The sequence below is a fragment of the Engystomops pustulosus genome, chromosome 3 (assembly GCF_040894005.1).
Source record: "Engystomops pustulosus chromosome 3, aEngPut4.maternal, whole genome shotgun sequence".
Classification (NCBI taxonomy): Eukaryota; Metazoa; Chordata; class Amphibia; order Anura; family Leptodactylidae; genus Engystomops; species Engystomops pustulosus.
The window spans coordinates 49,321,837-49,348,230 of NC_092413.1; the positions used below are offsets into that span (position 1 = coordinate 49,321,837).

Sequence of the window (26,394 nt, forward strand, 5' to 3'; positions counted from 1 at the left end):
TCCAGTGACTCCTCCTCACCCTGACAGAGCCACCCCACCCATACATTACCTGCCCCCTGACATCATCACCCTACACAGACACCAAGGATCTTCACCACATCCACAGACCTCTGCAAAACTCGTGCCTGCAACCTGACACAAAGAAGCTTGTGCACACAGCTCCCCTCCCTGAGACACCATCCTGACAGCAGCAGGAGGCATCTGGAGGGCGTCCTGGGAGGCGACTACAGAAGAGCTGTCACAGGTGGAGAGATGCTGCTGCTCATGTAGAGAAGGGAGGTCCTCCAGCCAGCAGCTGCCCCTCTCCTCCACACTTCTGCTACTGCTGGATATACTGGATGACCCACATATCCACATTGGAAGGAGACTATGCTCAGCTGAGATTTCCATGTGCCAAACAACAGGAGGCTGAAGCCATCTCCAGACAGCGCCCGCAGCCCTGTAAGTAAACCATGGATGCTGTGCATATGTGTGACCCCCTCTCTGCAGACAAGAAGCACAGCCTGGACACGACTCCATGTATATTCATTGAAGCCACATCTGCTCTTCCCCTCTGCATTGATCTGCTCAACATCAATCTCATTTTAATGTGATTGTGCTGTGCTGTCATTTACTTGTGAATGTGTCCATTATTGATCAGTAGCCATCACAGGGAATATATTCCAGTTCACAACTGTCTATCTGTATTTATATCTTTCATCTGTTCTATATCATCTGTCTTCCTATCTATCTATAGTTTGGCATTCTATTTATCATCTTTTTTATCATATTTTTTATTAATGTATGTTATATACATATCTTTATATGATCTATACACCTCCTGTATGTATGTATCTATATGTATCATCTGTCCTATTGCCTTTCTTTATGTTCTTCCATATATCAGATATCTGTCATTTTGTCTATCTTCTATTTATTCTAAGTTATCTGTCCTTCTGTTCATCCATATCATCTGTCCTGCCTTTCATATGTTATTCTATTTATCAGTCATTTCTTTATCTGTCTGTCTATCTATCTCATATCTTTCTATCTCTATTAAGTCTACATGTGTAGACTATTGCATAGCTTATAAAATAGGCAGCATACTACTAGGCTCCTTGCGTGTACATGGAATGCTTATAAAAATGTCTATAAAATTAAATATTGAGGACATGCAGTATATAACTGTCCTCTTGTGGCAGCGGCTTAAGACATTTTATAAGTTAAAATAAGGTGAGTTTGAACCATGTATTCAGTGTATTAGACACGCAGATTCATCACCATTTTTCTTAATAATGGGATGTCTTGGATAATGTTAATCTATCACTAAATACTTATCACCATGGTGACTTAAATTTTGCTACATGACTGTTCCTGAATGATAATTCTAAGCGAGGCACATTCTCTTAGACTGCCACTACTACGGAAAATTGTATTGGCACTACTACAAGAACATATTTTTCATGTGCTGGAGTCAAAAATGGTACAAAAATATTGGATCATTGGATGTAGTTGCTATGTGTATGGATGGAATTGGGTTCCTTAACCCTTATCTCTGATGAGAAGCCAGTATTCAGCCTTTTTGTGAAAGAATCTCTGTTCCACCAGATGACTTTGTGTTTTTAGCGACTTTGCTTGGATGGCTTGGCACATACAGCTGAGATGACACTGGCATTCATGCATTGCAGATGTTGTGATGACTATATCATTAAAGAGCCTCTGCAGGGTAAAAATAGAAGACAAGGGATCAGATTTTAGCACAGCTTATCTACATGCTGCACTGAGCACATGTCTGACAGGCTCTAACTGTCCAGATCTGTGATAGTTTCTGTATTCTTTGCAAGCTTCAGCATTTCCAGAATTCAAGTGAAAACAGCAGCCAATAAGATGCAGCAGGGAAAAATAATTCAGCTGTGAATAATGCTGATCCTTGCCATAATTATACTGCAGTGCAAAAGCAAGGGTTCTAGTCTGCTGACTAACTGACTGGCAATGTACGGTATACTGCAATGCGTTGTGCCTTGCTCAGTATACAGTTATGTCCTCTACATCTTATCTATGATACACTGCATTGTGTAAGGACAAGTTGCTGTGTATAGACCTAGTCATGAACAGTGTAATCTCAGTGTTGTAACACATTAGGTATTGTTTAAGATTTACTATATAAATATTCACCATGTAGATTGGTATCTTATGTAATCATTATTATCTTTGTATTTACAATCATCAAAGAATATTGATTGTTGTCATAAAAAATGTCAGGAAATATTGCTCAATGTGTATGATCAATATTTGCTATAATATATGGCAAATATTGTACAAGGTGAGTGTTTTATGTCTATAAGACATCAACTTACTTCTGGACCTCTATGTACTGCACAGGGGTGGGTGAAGCCTGCAATGGGCCCCGGGCTGTATGTGTATCACAGCCCCTACAAGTCCAGAATTCACTTCATACATAAGGTACTAGAATTAAGCTTCTTGGAGAATGGGTCATGTGTCCCTTTGACCTGCTTTCTATTTGCGGATTCAGGACCTTTGTTGGACCTCAAATGGCTTTGAGAGCAGGAACAGATGTGAGGATTTCATGAGTGAAGGTCATTCTGAGTATAAAATTGGGGGCTGGTTTGGGTGGCCTTGGGCCCCAAGCTATTGCCCAAACTGCCTATATAATAATCCATTACTGGTACTGCTTAAGACCTTACGTCACTTTGGTGGCCCATGAATAGTAATTAATCCACTATTAATAGAAAATTTAGAAATATTGCTTTAAAAATATCATCATGATGACTAGGTTGCCAGTAAGGAAGTCTGTCCCATAGAAATATATAAGGAGGGGGGGGGGGCTATGGGCTGGGTACTATGTTATGGTTTATTCTGTTGCACACTTAGGCATCATACAACGCTTTTTTTGTAGCACAATACATAGTTTGTGGGTTTGTGTTGTACAACCTTCTTATGGGGATAAACTGGACCTAAATATGCCCATGATTTCTGTATGTCTCTGAGACACTTTATCAGATGTATAGACTACATATTTCTCAGGCTACATGTTACTGTACAGGCTCCTTACATATGCCTTTGCAATATATATATATATATTATATATATATACATAGCAAAGACCTCAAGACCCTAGCTCCCATCCCATAGCACAGGTCAATGTATTATAATGTGTTCCATACTCATGTGTTCCCAGACTGTGCATGCTCTAGGGTGGAATCAGGGTCAACTCCAGGTTTCAGTAGGCCCCTGGGTGGCAGAGCCTAAGTGGGTCCCTTTGCAATAAACTCACATGGCAGGATTAAAAATTCAGAGACTAAAACAACCTCTTGTTCCCTAAAATATTTCCTAGTTCATCATACCAATCACCCCCCTTATGGTTATTTTATATACAGACCCCTCATGGGTATTTCATATAAAGCCTCCCTCACACCCTATGAATTTATTAGATACAGCCCCCATCAACCCTATGGTTTCCATTTGTACAGCCTTATGTGGGCCCCCCCAGCAGCTCTATGCCCGGCTCTTGCCTGGGCATGCCCAGTGCTGGCGCCACCCCTGGGTGGAATAGTTGTCTCCCTAAATATATGTAATTTTAGCTCTACTGGTAATGTTTCCATCCTTCAATAACACCTTATATGAAGAAATTTCTGTACTCAATAGCATTTTTTTCCAGACTCAATACTTATTAACATCTGTTCATGAGCACCAGTCATATGTTATATACAAACACTTTGTGAGTCTTGGAATAGTCTGGACTACATTACAAATCCTCTCACCTGCCGTGTTGTTTTGTAATAACATTTGGCAGATAGCAATCTGACTTTGCAAGTCTTTTATCATTATAAGGTTGGTGACTTCATGGGTTCTATAAACATGTTATGGTGATTACACGTGTAATTATTTATTGTGGCGAGGGTGGAGTAGGTGTGTGGTACGAATTTGCTGCTGAGTAAAGGGTGGGAACTGGAAATCATGTTGTATATTTTAATAGCTGGTCATTTGTATGATAATGTTCATTGTCTGAATGTTTGCCGTTCATGAAATGAGATGTAGAGAATGTCCTGGGAAGATAAAATGTGTGAACCTAGGCATAAAGAGAATTTATGTGGTACCAAGGCATAAAGAGAATTTACTCTACAACAACCGTCTGGTTTACTATAAATGGTTTTGCCATATTTCTAATCAAGAAGGCATTTTTTTTCCACTTTGGCCAATTGGCATTAGCCTTGTAGGTTTGTTTGCCTTCTTTTGGAGCAACAATGTTGGATTACAAGTTGGACTAAATGAACCATCTACTATCTATCTACTATCTACATATACTATGGTAATATAATATATTCACCATAAATGCACAAAGCATACTAAATTAGCAAATTAAGATAGCCTTTAGTAAACTATTGCTGCTCTCAGGTTTGCGGGCATTCATGTATGTCCTGCCCTGGCATCACTACCGATCCTGCATGGGTGATGAATTATGGAAAAAAAACTGATGTCAGAATGGATCTCAGCCTTCTATACAATACTTGTTACAAACCACAAAGCCACACCTGTGCAGAGGCAGAATCAAAAAGCACTACATGCAGCGTTTTATTTTTCTAAAAAGGATTTACTGTGGATGGTTGCATCAACCGCATCAGAAAATCATCACTTGGGTCCATCACTGGTATTTGTGAACACCCCTATTGGTCTACAGATGTGTCATTTAAACACATGACTGCTGCAGCCTATCACTGGCACAGTGCTAAGGTCAGAGATTGACTGCAGTGGATTTGTGTGTAAAAGGTGGAGCGTTGGGGAGCGTTGGATGCAAGGGAAGAAATAGGTGAGAAGGTGTTGATGATGCTATATTTGTGGACCATACTGATGAGTATAAGACATGGTTATATCCGTAATCAGTTTAGGAGTCAATAAGGGGGAGTTGTATGATGGAGGCAGCGCCCAAGGATGCATCCAACAGCCAGCTTGCACCGATGTATCACCTGTGAACATTAAGTAGTGTACACGACTTGATAAATCTCCCCAAATGTTTATTAGCAATGGCTTTCAGTGTTAAGTTCCTAAAAATGTCTCTATTTCTGTCAAACTTACTAAGTCAAGAAGAATTTTGGACAAGTTTATTGAATCCCAGTGCTTTTTTGTGCAGATTATATTAGTGTTTATATGCTTACAGGAGAATTTTGGAACTATTGAAATAGTTCAGGCCAAGAACATATAATAACACCTGTTACCCACCATTTATTAAAAACTTACAATTTTCTGCTGTGCACACAGTTTATGGAATGGGATGACATTGTTTTTCAGTAAACACTGAGCTTTGTGACCATAACACAGGATTTCCTGACGGATGTTGTTTGCTTTAAACAACATCCTGGAGGAATGCTGTGAATGGGAAGTAAGGTTGACGTTTCTGAGCCGGCCCGTGACAATGGACTCACATTTACATCCTTCCTGGTTGTACATGTATCATACAGGACTGCATCTTACTGTGTGTTCCAAGATATTATAACAAGGGGACTGGCATTTTATTATCAGATCCACTTCCTATAAAATCTTTATACTGCCTTTCGTAGAATTTCATTAACCCCATCTCGTTGGCTGACAAACTAACTGAATCATCTTCAGTATGACTACAGCTAGCATAAATAATTCCCTTGTACAGTCTATGGGGATTTCCAGGTCTTCATTTATAGAGGCCAGAATAAAGTATGGCAATCGGTGTTGGTGAACTAACTTTAGTTTATCTATTTGGAGAAGCCAGTTGATAAAGTCCAGGGTCAACTACACCTCTCCAAGCCTTCTGTACATGTGTGTAGTTATTGTAACTCTATTAATGCAGTCTCGTTCAAGTATGAATGAAAGGCATTTGACTAATAAACCCCAGTGAAATGGACAGTCGTGGTCTGCAGTGTTTACCATGGTCCATTTGTTCTTCCTGTTAATGGAGGTCCATTTCTCATCATTTATAAAGTGATGGAAAACTTCTAAAAAAGGCCAGCAAATAAATATTCAATAAAAGAGGTAACTTAGCTAGAACATGGGGAAATTTATTTTATTTTCTTTACAAAATTCAGGGATTAGAACTTCTGTTTAAACAAGCTTCATACTTTTTTGTCTAACACTAGACATACATAGTGATGTGTATCTGATCTGTTGTGCTCACTAATTTTGTTGGTATCAGCGGATCATCTGTTGTGTATGGTGGTCTGCTAACTATTCCCTGATTCCAGAAATTGAGGGAGAAAAGTATTTGGGAACTGGATAAGGACAGCTCAATCCTTTTTTTCTGCTGGGGAGGCCTCATTGTCAGACTGGTGTTATTTGGGCCCACCAGATAAAAGTATCCTGGGGGTCCACTCTTCATAGTACCATCCACCCTAAAAATTAGGTTTACTTCTGCTGTATCTTTGGTTTTGAGTATTAAGTTACAGTTTAGGCTGACCAGAGGACCCTCTAGTACTTTAATGGGCCAGTCCATCCTCTATCCAAAGTTTTATTGGCTTTTTTTCCCTCTCCCTGCTCAGGTCACATGCACCCATTGGCTGTGCTGAGTATGCATGTGTTGGCTTAGTTTAACAAGCATTTGGTTTTAGCTATCTGAAATGTATGGCTAGAATTAGATGAAGAAGACACTGGCAGACATAATAAGGCATGATGGGTAATAGGCTGAAGGGAGAACATAGGATTACTCCATAGCTTCCGCTTTGTACCCTGATATTCCAATAATAGACTATTGAATAATATTTTATGTGACTGCTGGTGAATAAACTCTTCACTCCTTCACTATTTTATATATGCAGCTCTTGTAAGGTAAACACTTGTTCTGCCCATTGATGTAATTAATATATGGAAGTCTGGCAACCCAAGCTATAAATGTTAAGTGTTACTTATATAGGGGCAACACCTGGTATTTGTTAATGTTACAAAGCCCATGAGTGAAGGGTCTAGGTAAATCATTCCATGTAAAGCTACTATATAAGGAAATTTCACTGGCCACGCTTCAGCTATAACACAGTATAACATATCTTGGCTGTGTTATATTGGACATGCTGTTTTTTCTGTTTGGGACGTTTGCTTGGCTTATCATAAATCACATCTGAGTTTCATTATTTCTTTTTGGAAAAGAGGGATAATGGACTTAATAGTTAATATACATTTTATAGAAAGTTATTAATATTCCAGGAGACCTTTCAGCTTTTTTTGTTGGGATCCATCAATTATAAGTTTACATTTTCTTCCAATGATTTGCTATGTTTGGATTATTGAAGCTGACATCTGTATGATTGACAGGGATAAAACTACAATAAATATTTGGATAATCGTATCTTTTATGGGTTTGATATGGATGAATTTGATTTGTGCATCACCTTACATAATTTAGGATTTGGTTTTCATTATTGCATGTGTCACAGAACATTTTCTATAAAGGGGTCTAGCACTAACTGTGTACAGTAAGTCAGAAATAATTCAGATTCAGCAATTTGGGGAGGGGGAGACTTCTTAGAGTATTCCTTTGCCACATGTACATATGGATGCTTTCAGATAGAGGACAAAGGAAAATGAGTATTTTTGTACTTGACCTAAATTTGAAGTCCAATGATATGTACTGAAACAAGGGCACAAATATAAAGTATTCAGAGCATGCAGTTGAACCCCGAGGCAGCTTGAAACTTCTTTGACTGATAAGAGAGCGAAAGTCTTTAGGGTCAGAAATGAGCCAGATTATGAATGGGCATTGGTTAACGTGGCCTTGTTCAGTTCAGCATCAGTTCTGATTTAGAAAACTGGCATTGGTGTAATGAGACATGCTATATGTTTGCAATAAAGCCTGAATAATTTCTTAGAACTTAGAGTAATGGTTGAGCAGGAATTGCAAAGGCATAACACAACAAAATACTATACCTATTGTTAAAGATATATTCCTCTACAGCAGCCATTTTGAAGATCAAGCGGACATTTTAGTCTTAGCAGGGGGTCATGCTGACCACTGTCCAGCTAATGTCATGATTCAGCCATTTTTGTGTAACCTGCCTGTAAAAGTTTCTCCTTGACACATGTGAGAAATAGTTGTCCTTCAGACTGTTTTTCTCCCCCTTATCTTGTTTTGGTTAGCAAGAAGCTTTTGGAGCCATTTTCTGTACATTTTGTAGCTGGGATAATATAAACATATCTGTGAACAAGGCCTTTGAAAAACACAGTGCACAATGTATTAACCTTTTCGAAGAATGTCTTGGTAAATTCATTATGGCCAATAGCATTGCAGTATTCTATCTCATTGTCACACCCCGTGTGCTGATGATGATTTTGTGTTTTATATATGCGCCTGCTTGTCAATAAACTGAGAGATTCTGCATCTTCTAAGAGACTGGTGTGTCTTAGTTTGTGCTCTTGTCCCGGTACCGGGAGCCATGAAAGGGTTAATTAGAAAGTCACCTTGCAAATGATAAGGGCGGTTTAAGCCCTAGATAAAAATCTCTATCAATGTAAATTAGGAACAGTTAATAACAAAAACAAATGTACACTACAAAATAAACACAGATAGGAGAGGAAGACAGCGATTAAAGCCCACCAAGGTGTAATACAAGTCTAGACAAGAACCAGGCTTTTTATCATCAGTAACAACTTTGCTGGAGTTGAAACCTGAGCCAGAACAAATGCTGTATTCTTCGTCTGTTTTCCCTAAGTGGTTGTATAATTAAAACCACATTGTAAAATAATATTAATTCATTAACCAATATACATTTATATATATACATATGCATATATTTCTGTATATACCGTATACATAGCACATATACTATATCGGTTTGCATTTTATTTTGGCCAACATATCATTTTGTATCACAATCATCCATCATTAATCATAGTCATATGTGTACCTGCTGCATCTATTTCTTCATAAGGGAACCTATATATTACGTCTGCCTCTTCTTGCCTAGGCCTACAAAATGACATAAGGATAAGTAGGATTCAGCTGCACCCTTCTCTAATTAAAGGGGATGTTCAGGAATTTATTTGTATTTGATGCAAATAGGCTGCCATATGATCATGGCTGGATGACATCTCACCTGGAACCTGCAGGCTTTCAGCCTCTACACGGAGCATGGAATGACCTGCTTCTAGCTCGACATCCTTCCCTTATGGTAGGCTAAACATGTCATGGGAGCAGGGACTGTGTACTGGACCCCCACGATCATTTGTTTATGGTCTGTCCTCGTAGGTCATCAGTACATCACATTTAATGGAACACTACAGGGCCTGGAGTTCTAGGAATACAATTAAAATGATTCATGTTCCTCCCTTCTTGTTAAAAAATTTATGTTAGTAATATGAAAATTATATTTCTGGGGCGTGTATTAGCTTTAGCTTCCAGAGCCCCGTCAGGCTAGTACACGCCCCAGTAACCTCTGCAGTTAATCTACATGTTACTAAAATAAAGTTTCTTAAATTAGGTTCCAAGATTATTAAATAACAGATTAGGGCAGAGGCTATTTTGTTTTATTGTGCTTCTCTACAAGCTTCTGTGTAATGGAGGTGTCTGTTTTTGATGGCTAGGATACTTCCACTGGGAACTGCTTGACAAACAGGAAACTGACACTATATAAATATCTTCATATCCAGTACGTGATGGGATGCAGCACTTGAAATGGACTCTGTAGAATAGAACTGGCTGCTGAAATACTGATAAAGTACATATGCTGAAAGTACTATTCATACATACAGCTTTAGAGGCTACATGCAGTCATGGAATGTTTATCTTATGTATAAAGCAAAAAGCCCAAGTTATTTAGTTCTCATTCTTGGAAAAGTAACAAAGTTCCATGAAAATATGACATTTAAGTAATTTTGCATAGTATGTAGAGTATAAATTTTAAACATAGAAGTGACAACTTTTGGCAACAAGTCCTAATTTTTTTTTAAAAAAAGCTTCTGAATTGAGATTATTACATCCAACTATGGATATATAGATTTCTCCCTGATCAATGAACATTCAGATCATTTTTGTGGGTGTATTTATAAAAGTGTATATATAAGTATAGGTTCACATGAAGTCAGGGCAGATTGTAGAGCAAATGATGTATCAGACTACAGGGATTTTTGTAGTCTGTAACCATGGTGACAGGTCTCTTAATATCTTCCATTAAAATTGCAAAGTTGTATTCTCCTGTAGAAGATTATCATACATTCAATTTGAAACAGACTTATAAAGGAATGCTATAATTATAATATAATAACCCTCTTCTTATTGGTCTCAGAGATTAAAGAAAATCTACCATCAAATTCAAACATGACAAACCAGGGGCCCTTACTCATAGATCAAGGCAGCGTGACTGTTGCAATCTTCTTATATTGGTTATCCATAGCCTCCTTCCTTCTAAAATCAACTCTTAAAACTATTTTAATGAGACTGATGGGCTCTGGGGGGAAGTTTCAGAGTCCCTCCATTATGTATTTTCACTCCTTGTCTCCCTACCCCCTGCACTTCCTGCTACTGCTAGATTACATAGGGGGGAGACATGTTCTGCTCATTGTAACAGCCTGTGACGCTGAAGCACTGAAGGGCTCAGGAGACACCAACCAGTAGCATAATTGTTAAAGGTTTTTTTGGAAGAAGGAGGCCACGGATAATAAATAGAATATTGCCACAGTCACGGTGCCTGGATCTATAATTAAGTTCCCCTGGTTTATCCATGCTTGATTTTAATGGTAGATTCATGAAAAAGTTATCCTTTTTAAAAATGTATACTTTGGACATGGTTCTAGGCATTTTTATTGTCCTGATGGTATGCACTCACACCACAACTGACCGCTCGCATTCAAGGGGTTGTGTCATTAGGATAAATACTGCCCTTATTCCAGCCTATAGAGATAACTCGGCACTCATATAAAGATCAAACTTAATTTGTGTTTTTATTTAATCAAAAAGCAATCCAAATAATTTTGACATTTTGGTCAATTCTTGATCTTCTACGGTTTTTGAAATGTCAAAATATGAGTGCCGAGTTATCTCTCTACTATTGGATTGGGGCTGGTACCCTACTCGTGCACCTATTACCCAAGTGGAATGACGTATATAAAGACGCACTTATGCCAACCTATGACATTTAGTTCACAACTTCCAAAATCATACAGGGCATATAGATGCTGCTGCTCTGTGGACCTTAGCACAACACACATGTTTTGAATTTAGTGTCCAGCAGATCCTCATTTAGTCCAAGGAAAAATGTAATGTACTCAAAATATGGCAAGAAGCAGGTGGAGATGTAAGTTCAAGGTCACAAAAAAAACAGCTTGTCTCAAGATTTACTTCTGTTTAGGACTATGTAAAATGTTAACTTCCTTATACTTGACCTACAAGAAGTCCTACTCACTGCTGCTACATCCACCGCGTCAGTAAATATGTCTGAAATATATTATGTTTATGTGGAAATATTTTGGATTTTATATCAGGCTGTAAAATAAAAGTTTTGGGCTGGAGTTATTGTTTAGTTGTGTGTTCCACAGCATTGTCCTGCCAAGATTGAAAAGAATTATAGGGGTGTTATGCTGGGGATTATATTGGTTATTGCAGCTAAGCTGTAAATTATACTTCCTCTGCTTAGTCTTGCAAGTGGCGTTCTTTTCTTAAGGAAACATAAATGCTGTATGTTATTACTAATCTCGTTGTAAATTGCCAAGTCTCTGAGGAGGATTGAATCATTACTGTTTTCTTTGTGAAAGTTTATGTCACATCTATCTATAGCCTTGTGTCTATTGTCTGAACTGTTATATTTGCTTCTGGTGGAAATGTAGCAGACACTGATAAGGAGCAAGTAGTCAAATGGAGTTGATCTATAAAAAAGTGAAAAGGTTTTCTAGAAGTGATATATAACTCTTTATTATTATGCTTTTATTTGGTCCAGTTTCTTTCCTTATGACTGGCAATTGCTTCAATAAAGCTGGTAGAATATTTGTGATTTGAATATTGGAAGAGAGTCGCTTACTACCAGTGTTTTTTTTTTAACTTAGCCTTTATAAAAAGTTAATGAAAATAATCTGTAACAGTTGAATGCTGTGCCGATTCCATCAGGTTTGCTCTTATGCTAATGGGTGTAGCTATCTCTGAGTTACTTCCTCAAAAGGCTCCTCAAAAGGTTGTGTGGTCATAACCATTAGGGTAAGATCGCTCATGGATCAAAGATCTTAAACACAGCCAACTACTTTACAGACAATGAATGTTGTTATTAGTTGGCCAAAATCATTATTCTTTCAGACAAATGTTGCTTTTGGTTGAAATGTTCTATTTTCATCCACTGTTATCTTAAGTACTGCATCTTTAGGCACATACATCAAACATAACCATAGTTTGCCATTTATCTAATGAAAGCCATAATATTAGTCCACATTTATCACACTGGCTGCACCAGTTTTCCAGACCATTTTCACATAAATACATGTACCAACTGCTTTCTCCAGTTTTGTGTTGAGGCTGCACTTTGTCTGCCGTGAAAAAACCCCTGCACCTAAAGGGGAATTACGGTGCCAATTCTCCCAGGACACCACATTTACGTCGAAAGTCCGACATAATTGTAGCTCAAGCCCGTTAAACTGAGTGCACTAAAAAAAGTCTAGTGCACTCAGATTAAGCGGGATTGGTGTGTGCAGGGAGCACTAGATTATTATTATAGTCTAGCACACTCATTAATGAAAATCTGGGCCATTGTCTTTTAGAATCTGCCCAGGTGCAGACTGGTGCAATTAAAAGGCACTGTGCATGGTACATACAAGAGCATGCAGGTAAAATATATAACTGTGTCCTTTTATATAGAAATCCTGAACTAACCCCAAAGCGTATTCCTCCAATGAACCATTGTATAAAAGAACTCTAGCCTCCAAAAATGTAAGCAAAAAAAAGCTTTCATTGCATGTATGGGTTATAATCCCACATGGGCACAGGAGCCTTAAAGGGTTCCTAAAAGTCTATCTTCCCTTAGACATACACCAGTTTGGGGTGGGTGGGTCATCTCTTAAAGATTTTGCATTTAACCATTAGTTATGACCACTGGGTCAAAGTGGTGGAACCTTATTCATCGATAGCACATTCTTATAGGGTACAGTCAGACGGGATTTCTACAAGCGCAATGAAAATTGAAATATGATCGATAATGAGTACCCAGTGTTTCGCATTGTTTACATGCAAAACACTAGGTGCTTGTTACTGATCGTATGCATTTCATCATGGCATATGCCATTGGGCTGAGTCCCGTCCCCAGGTGTCTGTGTTGCGTTTCTAAACGCAATTTAAATGCTATGGTTATTTTAGAGTCCTGTGGGATTGAATAGTTTCCCACAAACTTTGATTAGCATATTTCAATTCATGTTACAAAGAATAACATTCTTTAACAATGTAGATTTATTTGTTGGAACATAGGTGGGTGATTGCCCCTAATGCTTTCTATTAGTTGTCGTAATCGAACTACTTTTGGTAGAAGACCAAGACAACCTAGAAAGGTGTAACTAGAATATAAATGACTTTATGGAACTGTATTTGGTGCATTTATTGAGTACTATTGATTACCATTACATCAGGCTTTTTAAAAAGCATACCATTGGAAAGAGCAAAAACCATGACTCAGAGAGAAGGTCCCATTCCTCGATCAGTAGTCATTGATCTGTAGTGCACTGGTCATCATTAAGCACATCCTGAAGCTGAAAGGAAGTCCCTTTACTGCTCGTTTTATGATGTAAGGAGGGCTCTGTGCAGAAGTCAGTTGTTAGCACAGATATTGGTCATTTCCTGGCTTCTTGGCACAAAGCTATGTCCGACTTTGACAAAGGATGAAGTCACTGATTTTCTAATTTGTTGTCATTAACCCATTACGGAAGTTTGACATGCTTTGTAACTGAAATGAAATAATGATTTCCTTTACTTTTTATAGCAAATGAGGACTGGAGGTTAAGTAGCAAACACATACTTCATTTATTAAAGGGCTATTCCAGACATATTCATGGTAGCCATTCCAAAGGAAAGGCCTTCAATATGTTATTGGTTGGAGTCTTTTGCTCAACACATCTCTAAATGTAGCTGTGCCCAGCCATTTTTTAACGCCATGCCCCATTCTTTCTCCCAATCAGTGGTGGTGGTGGAGGTCTAGTTGTCAAACTTATAACAATTATGCACATGGTCAGCCATTAATGGTTGTTCATTAAGTAAAGTTAAAATAAACTTAATGGGATTATTGTTACGTTCATTTGGGCTCCTGGATTCATCTCTTAATTCTGTCAATACCTGTGTCTTAAAGGGGTTGGCAACTTTAGAAACACATCCTACATTTGTATGTTGCACATCAAAATAGTCATCTTTCCAAAAGATTAATTTTAGTTTAATTGACTTGAATTGTTACGTTTCATCTTTTACGTTATCTTCTTCCTGACAACACTGTACTCCACCAAAATTATTGGCACACATTAAAGAAACCTCTACAAATAGAAACCACTGTGCATGTGCACGCATCTATACTATCAAGGACCCATCGAAGCGAAAAAGAAACTAAAACATGGTTTCACATACTTGGCCAGTGTATAAGCATAATTTTAGGTAGATCAGTAGTATATGATTAGTTTAAGGGGCAATGATGAGATACTTCCTGTCCCTTCTCTCCATGCTGGTAAATTGGCGCAGAGCGGCAGTATGCTGCCACCACTGCCATACAGGGAATGGACCAACTGCTTCCTGTATCTGTAAGATACAAAAACAGCTGGTATTTCTGGGATTTAGGTGTCCAACCCCACTGTTATCATAGAGATCACCTATCATGATTTGGAACAATACCCCTTGAACATGTTTCAAACCTACAACTACTATGATACCATGCAGAATATCTTCAAGCCCTTTTACCTATACAATACACTTATCAAATGTGAATTCATGTGAAACTATTCTACTATGAATCAATTAGAAAGATGGAAACTGCAATATGACTCACTTCCTTATAGTATTTAAAGGAAAGCAGCAACTGAAGTTCTGTTTGTCTACATGCCAGAAATTACAGTCATTGTTATTCCAAAGACATTGCTGTCATTTGCCAAGTAAAGTTATTAAAACATTTTTATTATTTGACTCACCGGCTGTATAGCTACAACATCATTATTAACCATATAAAGGAGAGTATTGCTGCACCACAGACTCCATGTCTAAAAATGATGTTTAATTAAAAGTTGCTGGAAGTTACGATAATTATTACAGACATTTACAACTTAAGGGGATATTTACAAAGCTGCCAAAACTTATCTATGTACTTTAATGGCAACGAGCATTGCTAATGAAAATGCACAAAGATTGGGGCACATTTACTAATCCTGTCTAAAAATACACAGTGTAACAAAACATGAAAATAATTGAAAATTGCACACTTGTGGTGATTATTGCATTCAGGAACTGTGACCGTGGTAATCTTTTATATTTGTTATACAGTGTCTCCTTCCTGCTAAAATCAACTTTTAAAATTATAATAATGAGACTGAGGGGCTCCTGGGGATGTTACCAGAGCCCCTCTGTGCTGCAGATTCACAGGCTGTAACAGTGTGCACTTTTCAGTGTGTGCTGAAACTAACTGTGCTGCAGTAAGATTCCATGGGGCAGAAGGAGGGGGAAGGGCTGAGGGAGCAGAGGGGGAGTAGGAGAACAGCCAGTCAAGCTGCTGCACAGAGGGGCTCTGGTAACTCCTCCAGAAGCCCTTCAGGCTCATTAGACATTTAAAAGTTAGAAGGAGGGAGGCCATGGATAACAAAGATTACAGTAAGTGTTCTTGATTTATCATGCTTGATTTTCCCAAGAAGGTAGATTTTCTTTAAGCCCCACTCCTTTCCCAACAAGTGACATTCTTGTCCTGCCTACACCAGAATCCTTCCATGTTTAGCCTAGTATTTCTTCACTGTTTATATGTGCTGTTCACTTCAATCCACATTTGCAAATTCCAGCAAATTTCTTTTCAATCTATCGGATAGGTGATTAATATCAAATCAATGTCTGACACCCGACACAAATGATCACCTATATGAAGGACTGACGAATGAAGTGTTAAAACAAACACTTCATTGTTTCTTCATTGTCTATTGAGGATACCTTTGTTCCTTCATGGTATCAAAGGTGCCGCAGAAGTAGGGCTCACTGGAGTATTGCTGCAACAGCAGCATGGTAACGATAGATGATAAAAAAACAAAACTGAAATACCGCGCTATTGTTTGTACACGAAGTATCAGCATTCATCTACAATGCTGTTGATAGGTTGCAATATTGATTTATTTTCTTAACCATTTATTATACAACATAAACATATTATAGATCACTGTTCAGTGATTGTCACTATTCCTACAGCTCATGTCCTTATAAAATCCACATTTACTAGAATTTAATAGAGAATTTGGGTTTTACTAACTGTATTAATATGTTTTTTGCAATGTGGGATTACCGTAAATCTAAACAATCCTTATGAGCAGTTACAAATCCCCATGTTTGTTTGAATTTGAACCCAAGACACCATTGCGACTATGCTGACCACTGCCCTTACTTATAGTTTCTGCAATGCTTTGTTCATTGTGCAATATAATGATTGTTTAAAACAACGAGGGGCATTTATTAATTTAGGCTCAGGGTGGCGCTGGAACCTAGCTATATTTTTCAGTGAGATGTAAATTTGTGGCGCAAGGGATTAATGAATTGGTGCCCGGACTAAAAGGTTTAGAACTCCATAGATTTGCTTTTAGCTGCTCTCTTTTTGTGTGACAAATTGCAGCACAAAATGAGTCGAAAAAATAGAAGTGCCAGACAACTGTTGGATTCACAAAAGGCGCCACAATTTTGCGCCCAAAAATAGAACAAGTTGAGAGTGTCTGAAAACATCAATATTGTGGCGCCGACATTTCATAAATTAAGACGTAAGAGGTGCAGAATGGAAAAGAAAAAAAAACACTGTCAATTTTCCAATAATGTGGATCCATTGTTTGCTGCCCAAGAACAGCATACGTTTAGGGAGCCTCACCAAGATTGTCTTCTGCTGTGCCAGATTTATAAACGTGTCTGGTGTTAGGTGGTAAATCTGGAGTAGTTAAAGACTGTTGAATTGTACTCTGCACCATCCATTAGTTGGCCTAGTTTTCTGTGCCAATGGGGGATATTTATCATACGCTGGCGCTCGTGCGCCAGCGTATGATCGCCCCGCCGTTGCAGATTCGCAACCCAATACATCAAGAGGCTTCTGCCTCTTGATGTATCGGGCTGCCAGTAGCGCAGCGTTTATCCTACGCCAGGCAGGGCCTGGCGCAGAAAAAACCGCAGCCGGCGACTTTTCACGTTTGAAAAGTCGCTGGCAGCAGCAAGTGCGCAGGCGCGGGGACAGTAACACCCCGCACCGGCCCACTCCCATCCAGCCGCGCCCCCCGCTAGGCCGGCCGCACCCCCCCTTCACGCCCCTTCACGCCCCACTGGCGTGAAGGTGGCGGATTGGGGAAAATAATCGCAAAAGCTAGCAATAAGCTAGCATTTCCGATTATTTCAGTGCCTCTGCGCCAGTGGCGGTGCGCAGAGGTCCTGATAAATATGCCCCAATGTCTCCTTTTCAGAGGCCACAACCTATTAGTGGCACTAGTAGGAAGTATCAAGAAATGGTCTAAAAGCCTTGAGAAATGTGGCGCAAGGTGTTTTCCCAATGTATCTCATTATGTCACCTAAAATAAATAAAAGTTCAGCTGTGCCACATATGGGTCTATGCACACAAACTTATATAATTATAATCCTTATTACATAATTCATGGATAGTATCTGCACATGACTGAGAAGAATATTTTCTGGATATTCCAAGAGACAAACAAGCTATTTACCATCTATTCATACTAGATATCCATTCATATTGTCATGTGTAACCCTTGCTAATCACGACTGCTCACATTCAACTACAAAACTGCCATGGGATATTCAGTAATGTTATCTCGATCTCTACAAATAGTCATCAGATGTTACAGAAGCATGCAGCAGTCATCCCTTTATCTATGAAGATATTGTAGCAAACAGCTGTTTCGTAGTCATTCTTCAATCATCTCTTTATCTATGCAGAAAGGCCGCAGTTGTCACTTGACGTCTATTCATAGGGTATAGATTCACTGAGATCATTATGGGCCTGAGGCATAAACCATAAAAATACAATTATACTGTTGTCTAATAAATTATGATTTTCAACATATCAGATGACCTAAATGGCTTATTTCCTTTTTACATTAATGAATGTCTGTGTTTTTTTTTATTTAAGCCAGTATCTGACTGTAGTTAGTGGTGGTGGTAAAAAAAACGACACCCAGCATCAATCATCTGTTTTGGGTTGGAATAAGATGGTTTCATACTCTGTGTACTGGCGCTCTCCAGAACTGTAAGTTCAACGTCCATTCACTTTACCTACAATTAGGACACATAATCACTACACAGACCCTGTAGCCATCTGCTTCGGGCTATGTGCACTGAGTTGTGCACTGCTTGAACAGCTGATAAGTGTTGGGGTTCCAACCAGTAATTGGTGGTCTTTCCAGAGGACAGATTGAAATATTGGACAACCCCCTTAATATTGTGTTAATATAGCAATTTTTCAGCTGGATTGAAACCCCTACACACCAAACACCACCCCTTTTTTATTTTACAGTGGCTGGAGTAAAGAAAAGCTATGCTTTATCTTTTTTTACCAGAAAGATGTATGTGGACTTACCTGCAGACTGGCTAATCATCTAGACTATATGGGGTTTTCCATACTCTCTTGTGACAGCAGATTTTAGGGAAAATAAGCATCAGGTTGTTGAATAGTCTGTGTCGGCTGGAATTCCAAGTAGCCACTACATAATTATTCTGGGGGGTTACCCTTCTGTTGTACCACTAGGGCTCAATTATTCTGCAAGGCCACCCTTCTTCTGCTAGATCTCTAGGGCCCATAATTAGGTAAGAGCCTGGGCCTACCTGATGGTACTGTGGTGAACCATTCCAACACTGTGGTAGATTAGCCACTACCATATGAGTCTTCAATTCCGTATGGATGCCCTAATTGGATGAGTTGAGTCTGGTCAGATAGCTGTGGCCTGCATTAATTATATCATATTTTAAGATATGTATGGAGTTTACTCATAGTTATGTTAAGTCTGGGTACTGAACCTAGACTCGAAGCATCCGTCCAGTAACATTGATTTAATTCCTTTGATAAAGTCATAAAGGCATTTAAATCGATGCACACTGCCATTTGAGGAAGGATTGACGTTTCCCATGATGTTACTGGGGGGCGCCAATCCTCCCCAACATGGCGTTGTGCGGCTTTGCCAACATGCAAGTGCCGCTATTTAAATGCCGTTAGAAACTTTGTGCCATTGTGCCATTTAAATGGTTAATGTCTGCGATCATTGCCAGTGGTTGATTGAGCCGGACCCCGTGGGTGACATGAACTTTGCGGTTCAGGTCCTTTCATTACTATTTACTCACAGTTATCTAATTGCAAAATATGGGAGCTAGATTGTATAAAGTTAAGGGGGTGGACGTGGAGAAATAAAAATTTAAAATACTCCAATTGCTTATTAGGGTCATCTCTTCTCTCATCGCAATAATGTGATATGGAACATGTCCCTTTAATTCAGAAAATATATTAGGCCTCTAGACAGTATTACTGTACACTCCCAGAATTCACTTTTCTGATGATTTAGCACTTGCCAGACTGAGATAATTCTTTAGCATCAGTTCATTTCACAGGCTCTTTACTCCCATTTTCAGGGCAGTTTTCATAGCGGCAAAATGATTACTTTGGAGAGCAACATAAAAAAAATTTCCATCCATCAGCATTTCTCTTAATCTTTTTATTTCTGCAAGAACAAATCATTATGTAATAGCTTTAAGTACAATACATATATTGAGTAACAGAGCTTATTATTCCAGATGGTGCTATTGGCTGTTTTTTAATGGCACAGAACATATTTGAAGAATGTAGAAATTTGCTGTTGTTTCTAGATGGTATCTTAGAAAACAATACGTTTGTAGTAATGCATTTAATGTAAGCCTCCACTGTCTCCCACATCCCGGGTTTGGATAGCTTTTGGTAATGTGAGCAATTTTTGGCTTATTTATATCTGACACCATTGCAGCATCTTGGATCAAAGTGTCACTGGACATTTACCTTATATATATTTACCTTTTTCACACTTATATTTTTATATCTTAGCTGCTTTGGTCGAATATATATATATATATATATATATATATATATATATATATATATAATTTGCATATTGTACATTCTTCATTGATTTTGAATTGTGATTTCTTCCATTTATCTATGTCGGGATTTGGGAGACCTTAGTTTCTCCTCGCCCTTTTCTTGGGGTTTTTAAATGTTTTTATATATTTTCTCTACATTTAATAAAGATTGAATTATTTATCCCACTATTGCTTCTGCCTTTCCTTTCTTATACGAGTACTATAAAGGTGAGACAGATATCTTAATGCAATCTGTTCTTAAAGGTCTGTTTCGGCTTTCTATTTACTAAAGACAGTTTTATGAAGTTGACTAAGCAGGAAAGGGCTGTCAACAGGAGACATAGACAATTTTCATGGAGAGGACATATTACAAAGTTTCATATACAGTAACTATTAACCAAAACTATAAATTAAAAAAATAAATAAAAACAATTACAATTAGTCTAAGCTTGTATATCCCATAGGTCTTAAGATGAATACATTGTTCTAAAAAAAATAAAATACTGTATGTGGGTGCTGAGAATTCTTACCAAAATAAGAAAGCATTAGAGATTCCTTATGTATCTTTTTATTTATTTAAGAGCAGAATGAAAGGTTACATCAAGCGGACACTGAGCAGCTTATTGACCTGACAGATTTAGTGCTGGTTACTTTAAAAGTAGTTTAATACATTGTTGGATTTTTACTTGAGAGCCTTGGATGGTGTTATTATCTGCCTTCATTCAAGTGGAGTTAGAATAAAATTTTAATTGAGCTTGTCAATGATGTAGAGAGGACAGGATGAATCAACCAGTCTGTTCTCGGAGAACTGGTGCAAAGAAATTAAATGAAAAAATGTCTTGTGCACACGGTGTATAGGTCACCTTGGCCACAAATCCAGTTTGTATTTAATAGAAATGGTAGAAAAACGAGAACTCTCTCAAGTCAATTGTCTGTGTATGACAAGGAGGAGGATACTGTAAAGTCTAGAGTGCTGTTGCTAGAAAACTGAAAATAAAATGAGCAAAATTTACAATCAGAAATCAAAAATAGATTAAAAGTGAGACATTGGGGGAGATGTATCATTAGGTAGGATTTTGAGCAGTTGTCTATGTGTTAGACTGTCAGGTTTCCAACAGTCTGATGCCTTCCTATGTGTGTTCTCTATGCAAATAGACTGCAGCAGTCGCACGATGAACATCTGCTCAATTTCTGCCTTTTTGCAAAGTTTTTGCACAGGAAATTGTCAGATATCTCAAACATAAAATTGAGCAAAAACTTCCAAATTGTGCAAGTTTGAGATAAAACTCCCCCCTGTAGTAGCAATGGACCCACATATACCATCTCCTATGTGGTGTAGTTTTGCGATTAAATTTGCGTTCTTTTGAAAATTCTCAGTTGATAAATGTGGTGTTGCACGGTGTTGCACACTCTGTGGTGTATTTTTTCTGCCATTGCATGACTTTATAATTGTGTTTTTTTTCTCGTTTAAAAAACCTGTGAAAACTATTTTTGCTCAAAAATTTGCAATAATTATACGCCAAGAAGCTACATAGGACTAATGATAAATTTCCCCCATTATCTGGTTGTAATGTGTAGAAAAATAGTTGAAATAGTTGCTGCCAATCACTCTGCTTATCTGCAATCTACAATTAAAATTATCTACCCCCTCCATGCACATAGCATGACTAGAAAACCCACCACACACCTACTATTGATGTCCATGACCATGAGGCTGCTGTAAACTAAAGCCATTAAATAGATCATAACTAGAGATGAGCGAGCACTAAAATGCTCGGGTGCTCGTTACTCGACCCGAACATTTCCAGATGTTCGAGTGCTCGTTTCGAGTAACGAGCCCCATTGAAATCAATGGGAGACCCGAGCATTTTTCAGTAAAATTATAAACTTAACGAGCACAGTGAAAATACACAGTGCAGAACAGATTGCAGATGTTCGGGAACATCTGCAATCTGTTCCGGAGACACGCGTGCAGAACGGTGTTCTCTGCAATAGTATTTGAAGAACAATATGTGTGAAGAACAACTTGCAGATGTTTGGAAACATCTGCAAGTTGTTCTTCACACATATTGTTCTTCAAATACTATTGCGGAGAACACCGTTCTGCACGCGTGTCTCTGGGACATCTGCGATCTGCTCCGGAGACACGCGTGCAGAACGGTGTTCTCCGCAATAGTATTTGAAGAACAATATGTGTAGAGAACAACTTGCAGATGTTGCCAAACATCTGTAATGTGTTCTTCACACATATTGTTCTTCAAATACTATTGCGGAGAACACCGTTCTGCACGCGTGTCTCCGGAACAGATTGCAGATGTTCCCGAACATCTGCAATCTGTTCTGCACTGTGTTCTTTCACTGTTTTCTTCAATTAAACAATTAAATTAAATGTTTTAATTGTATCTTTTTACTGTTCTTCACTTTTTTTTTTTTAAATTAAATGCTCGTTATCGAGCAGGGCAAATACTCGTCCGAGCAACGAGCCGGTCCGAGTATGCTAATACTCGACCGAGCATCAAGCTCGGACGAGTATACTCGCTCATCACTAATCATAACGTTAAAAAAAAACCTAGAAAATGTAATATATTTCAGTAAAAATGAAAATTGATACATTTCCTTTAACCCGTGAAAATCAGCACCTGGGGCATATTCAGTACCATCACAGCCCCCAGCAGGGTCTGTTCTTTTTGGCTTTGTGTTGTTCCTTTACGTATTACTGTATCACACAGTGCTTGACCAGTTTTATGTAGAACAATCTCCATGCTTGAACAACCACAGTGCCTGCATCGGGATCATGAGTTAGCCACAATTTGTGCGTCTTGCTCACGGCCATGTTCGTGTCTCTGAGACCTTACTTCTACAGGAATGTCTCTGAAGCCAGTCATTGTAGAGGCATGACCAGTTAGTTTTATGCTGTTTTAGGGCTTTCCCTGGACAAGGGAGGGACTTAAAATATCCCATAACTTTAGATAGTGGAAGATATATACAATAAAGTTAGATTTCTACAAAGCACTTTGGAATATGCTTGTTTTTAACATGTAACTGTATATAGTACTATATTAAACCCACCCATACTTAGTAATTGGAATAATAAGTTAAAACTAAATCTTCTAAAATATATACTAAATAAATAATTTGTAGGAGCAGGGACAAATAGTAGCAAAGTCATTAAAAGTCTAACATGACCTTGCTGTGCTATTTCTTTCATGTGGTTTAGTGGAGGAAATCCACTTCAGAAAGTTAAGTTGCGGAGTGGAACCATCAGATCATTCTCTTAATGATGTGTTGAAAGAAAATGAATGACCTGTGAAAAATGTGGTATTGATGCATTGTCCTCTGTGTTTTCTAGGTTCACTAAGTTTGGGGAAAGAAATAAACATCGTGCCTATAAGTCCTCGAGCTTGTTCAGGAGACAGAGATTATCAGAACTTGAACTAAAACTTCATAATGTTGCTGAGATCATCTACAAAAAGCAACTGAGCCAAGAATGTGACTTTTCTACAGAATCATAAACTTTTATTTGAGTCATTTTATCTTGCATTGCTAGTTAATACCTCATCAAGATGCCCGCTAAAACCCCCATCTATCTGAAGGCTGGAAACAACAAGAAAGGTAAAAAATTTAAATTGAGGGATGTGTTGTCCTCAGACCTGATCAGCCCACCGTTAGGTGATTTTCGGCACACTATACACATTGGCAAAGACGGACAGCATGATGTCTTTGGTGATATCTCCTTTCTTCAAGGTAACTATGAACTGTTGCCAGGAAACCAAGGAAGACCAAGGAGTCATTTACATGGACACAATGAATTTTTGAGGGCAAACAGCACTTGTGATGCAATGTTTTCTGACACATCTTCACCTGTTCTTAAAAATGCAATCTCTTTACCAACAATTGGTGGATCCCAAGCACTGGTCTTGCCCTTGCTATCCGCTGTGACTTTTAACTCTAAAAGAGACTCTTACAGCCCTTCTAAGTCACCAAGACTCAGTTGCGAGCCTGTGTTAGAGGAAAAGTTGATGGAAAAATGTGAGTCTTATGACAGTGAGCACCAATATGACCATGGAAGCTCATGGAAGGTCAGTGGCTCTGCATCATGCTCCACAAATGGAAGGTCAAGCCATTCGTCTAGTCTCTCTGAACAATATAGTGATTGGCAAGGGCTTGAATTGTTTGAAGATAGCCATAATCCTTGTGAAATCGAGAATACTGATTTAAAACCAGAGGAATCTCTTTCTGACTTGGCTGGATCTCTGTTAACTCTGCAGCTTGACTTGGGCCCTTCTCTTTTGGATGAGGTGCTTCATGTAATGGACAAGAATAAACCATGAAACAAGTTAATTTCAGCCTTCATCAGACAAATGGTACATATACAATATTTAACAAACATAGCAAAAAGCAAGGCTTCGATTTGGTTCTACATGTATTTGGATATATTTTCACGAGCATGTCCTTTTTGACTAGTAGCAATACTGGAGTAAACAAATTCTGTTTCTCTTCTTCATACAAAAACAATGTAAATTTGAAAGTCAACCTTTCTGTTTTAATGTATTGTTTGAAAGTTGTTGGATAAGGTATGAATAATATACGTGGACTATGGCTGCTCAGTTACATATCCACTGGCCTGACATATTTCTGTAGGGCTTCAGTTTGACAGCAAATCATTTATATTCTAGTCCCTCATTGTGAGAGCCGTGAGTTTGATCCATCTATGAACTCTACTAATATAAGGACATCTGTAGGTATAACAAGATGCTCCCCAGGTTTGTACAACAATATTTTTACAACCACATAAGACATTTGGGGTAGGTTTGCTATCTGCATACACATGCAGACATTTCCTTTTACTTAATTTGTATTTTTCTATTCATGTCAATGAATGTTGCATTTTCTTATGTATTTCAAATGCCAATTCAGCTTTAGCAATAAGTGTCATTAAATTTCCATTTACATAAAGTTATGATGCCGAGCTTTAAGCTACATGAACTGTTGCAATGACCATAATAAGTTATTTCTGTTTAAATATCCTTTTATGTGCCTTTGTATTTTTACTGCAAAGTTTGTATTTTTTAGATATTGCATCACCATTTGTATTGCTTGCAGATTTTTCATTGCAGGTCTATTGTATATTTTTGTGAGTGTTCAAAGAAATGTGCATCTTTTTTTTTCTTATGTTTGTTCTACAAACGCTTAAAGCTTCTATGTTACCTTTGTAGAAGAAACATTGGTTAAACACATTGATACCTACAATAAATAGTTATCTGCTTGGTTGGAAGTCAGTATTTATACATTTTAGCTAACACAAGGGAAACTTAACTCTAATTTGTACTTAACATTATTTTGTATCAGTTACATATTTCATTTTTTTTTGCAATTGTAAACATACGGTATCATATGGGCTACCTTACTGAGCTGACTTTTTTGTATTTTCACTTTGTATGTATCTTTATCGGTGTCTAATGAGGTCCACTCATGTTATTGTTGAGTTTCCCTTTAGGAATACAACCAATACTATGTACAGTAGCCCATCTACAATACCATAAACAGTGTTTGTTGGATTTTCCCTGCCACTTTATGAACACAAATAAAAAGCACTTGTCATTTTGTTTGCATTGATTTTTGAAATACATTTCTTATATTTAGGAAATGTCAAATATTAAAAGTAAATAAATTTACTTTACATAGAATACAAAATGTGTGTGTAAAAGACTTATTTTAGAAGGTGATTTTTATTTCTTTAGAAACTTGGTTTTTAATGCTTGCAGAACACAAATTAAATTGTCCTATATCAAAGTTTTGTGTATACTAGATATTTAAGAAAAATGTTGAACCTCCCATACAGATAAGAGAACTTTAACTCAAACATTTGTTAGCCAACAGCTATCCCTGCCAACTCCCTTATACACATGCACAACAAATTGGCTTGGCCTCTGGCAGTAATTATGTCCTGAGAACTAAAGGATCAGGTAGTTGAATTCCAATTTATCTCTTCTGATATTTGCCATTGGAGGAGGGACAAGGGAAAGTAAGATAGGCCTTAGTATCCAACCACACCCATAAAATTTAGCTTTAAATGGACACAGTTTTCTCAAGGCAATTTCCTATAACAATATATAATTATGTATGTATTTACTGTCTGGGGCTCACATACCTTCGTA

General features: G+C 38.0%; 1 protein-coding gene across 1 annotated transcript; it reads left to right on the forward strand.

Annotated features, from left to right (window-relative positions):
• Window positions 1–39: 39 nt before the first annotated feature.
• On the forward strand, window positions 40–25,846 carry CDC42EP3 (CDC42 effector protein 3). The gene is made up of 2 exons (XM_072140741.1): window positions 40–441; window positions 23,586–25,846. The coding sequence occupies exon 2, from the start codon at window positions 23,800–23,802 to the stop codon at window positions 24,565–24,567; it is 768 nt and encodes a 255-aa protein (XP_071996842.1). The 5' UTR covers window positions 40–441; window positions 23,586–23,799; the 3' UTR covers window positions 24,568–25,846.
• Window positions 25,847–26,394: the final 548 nt, after the last annotated feature.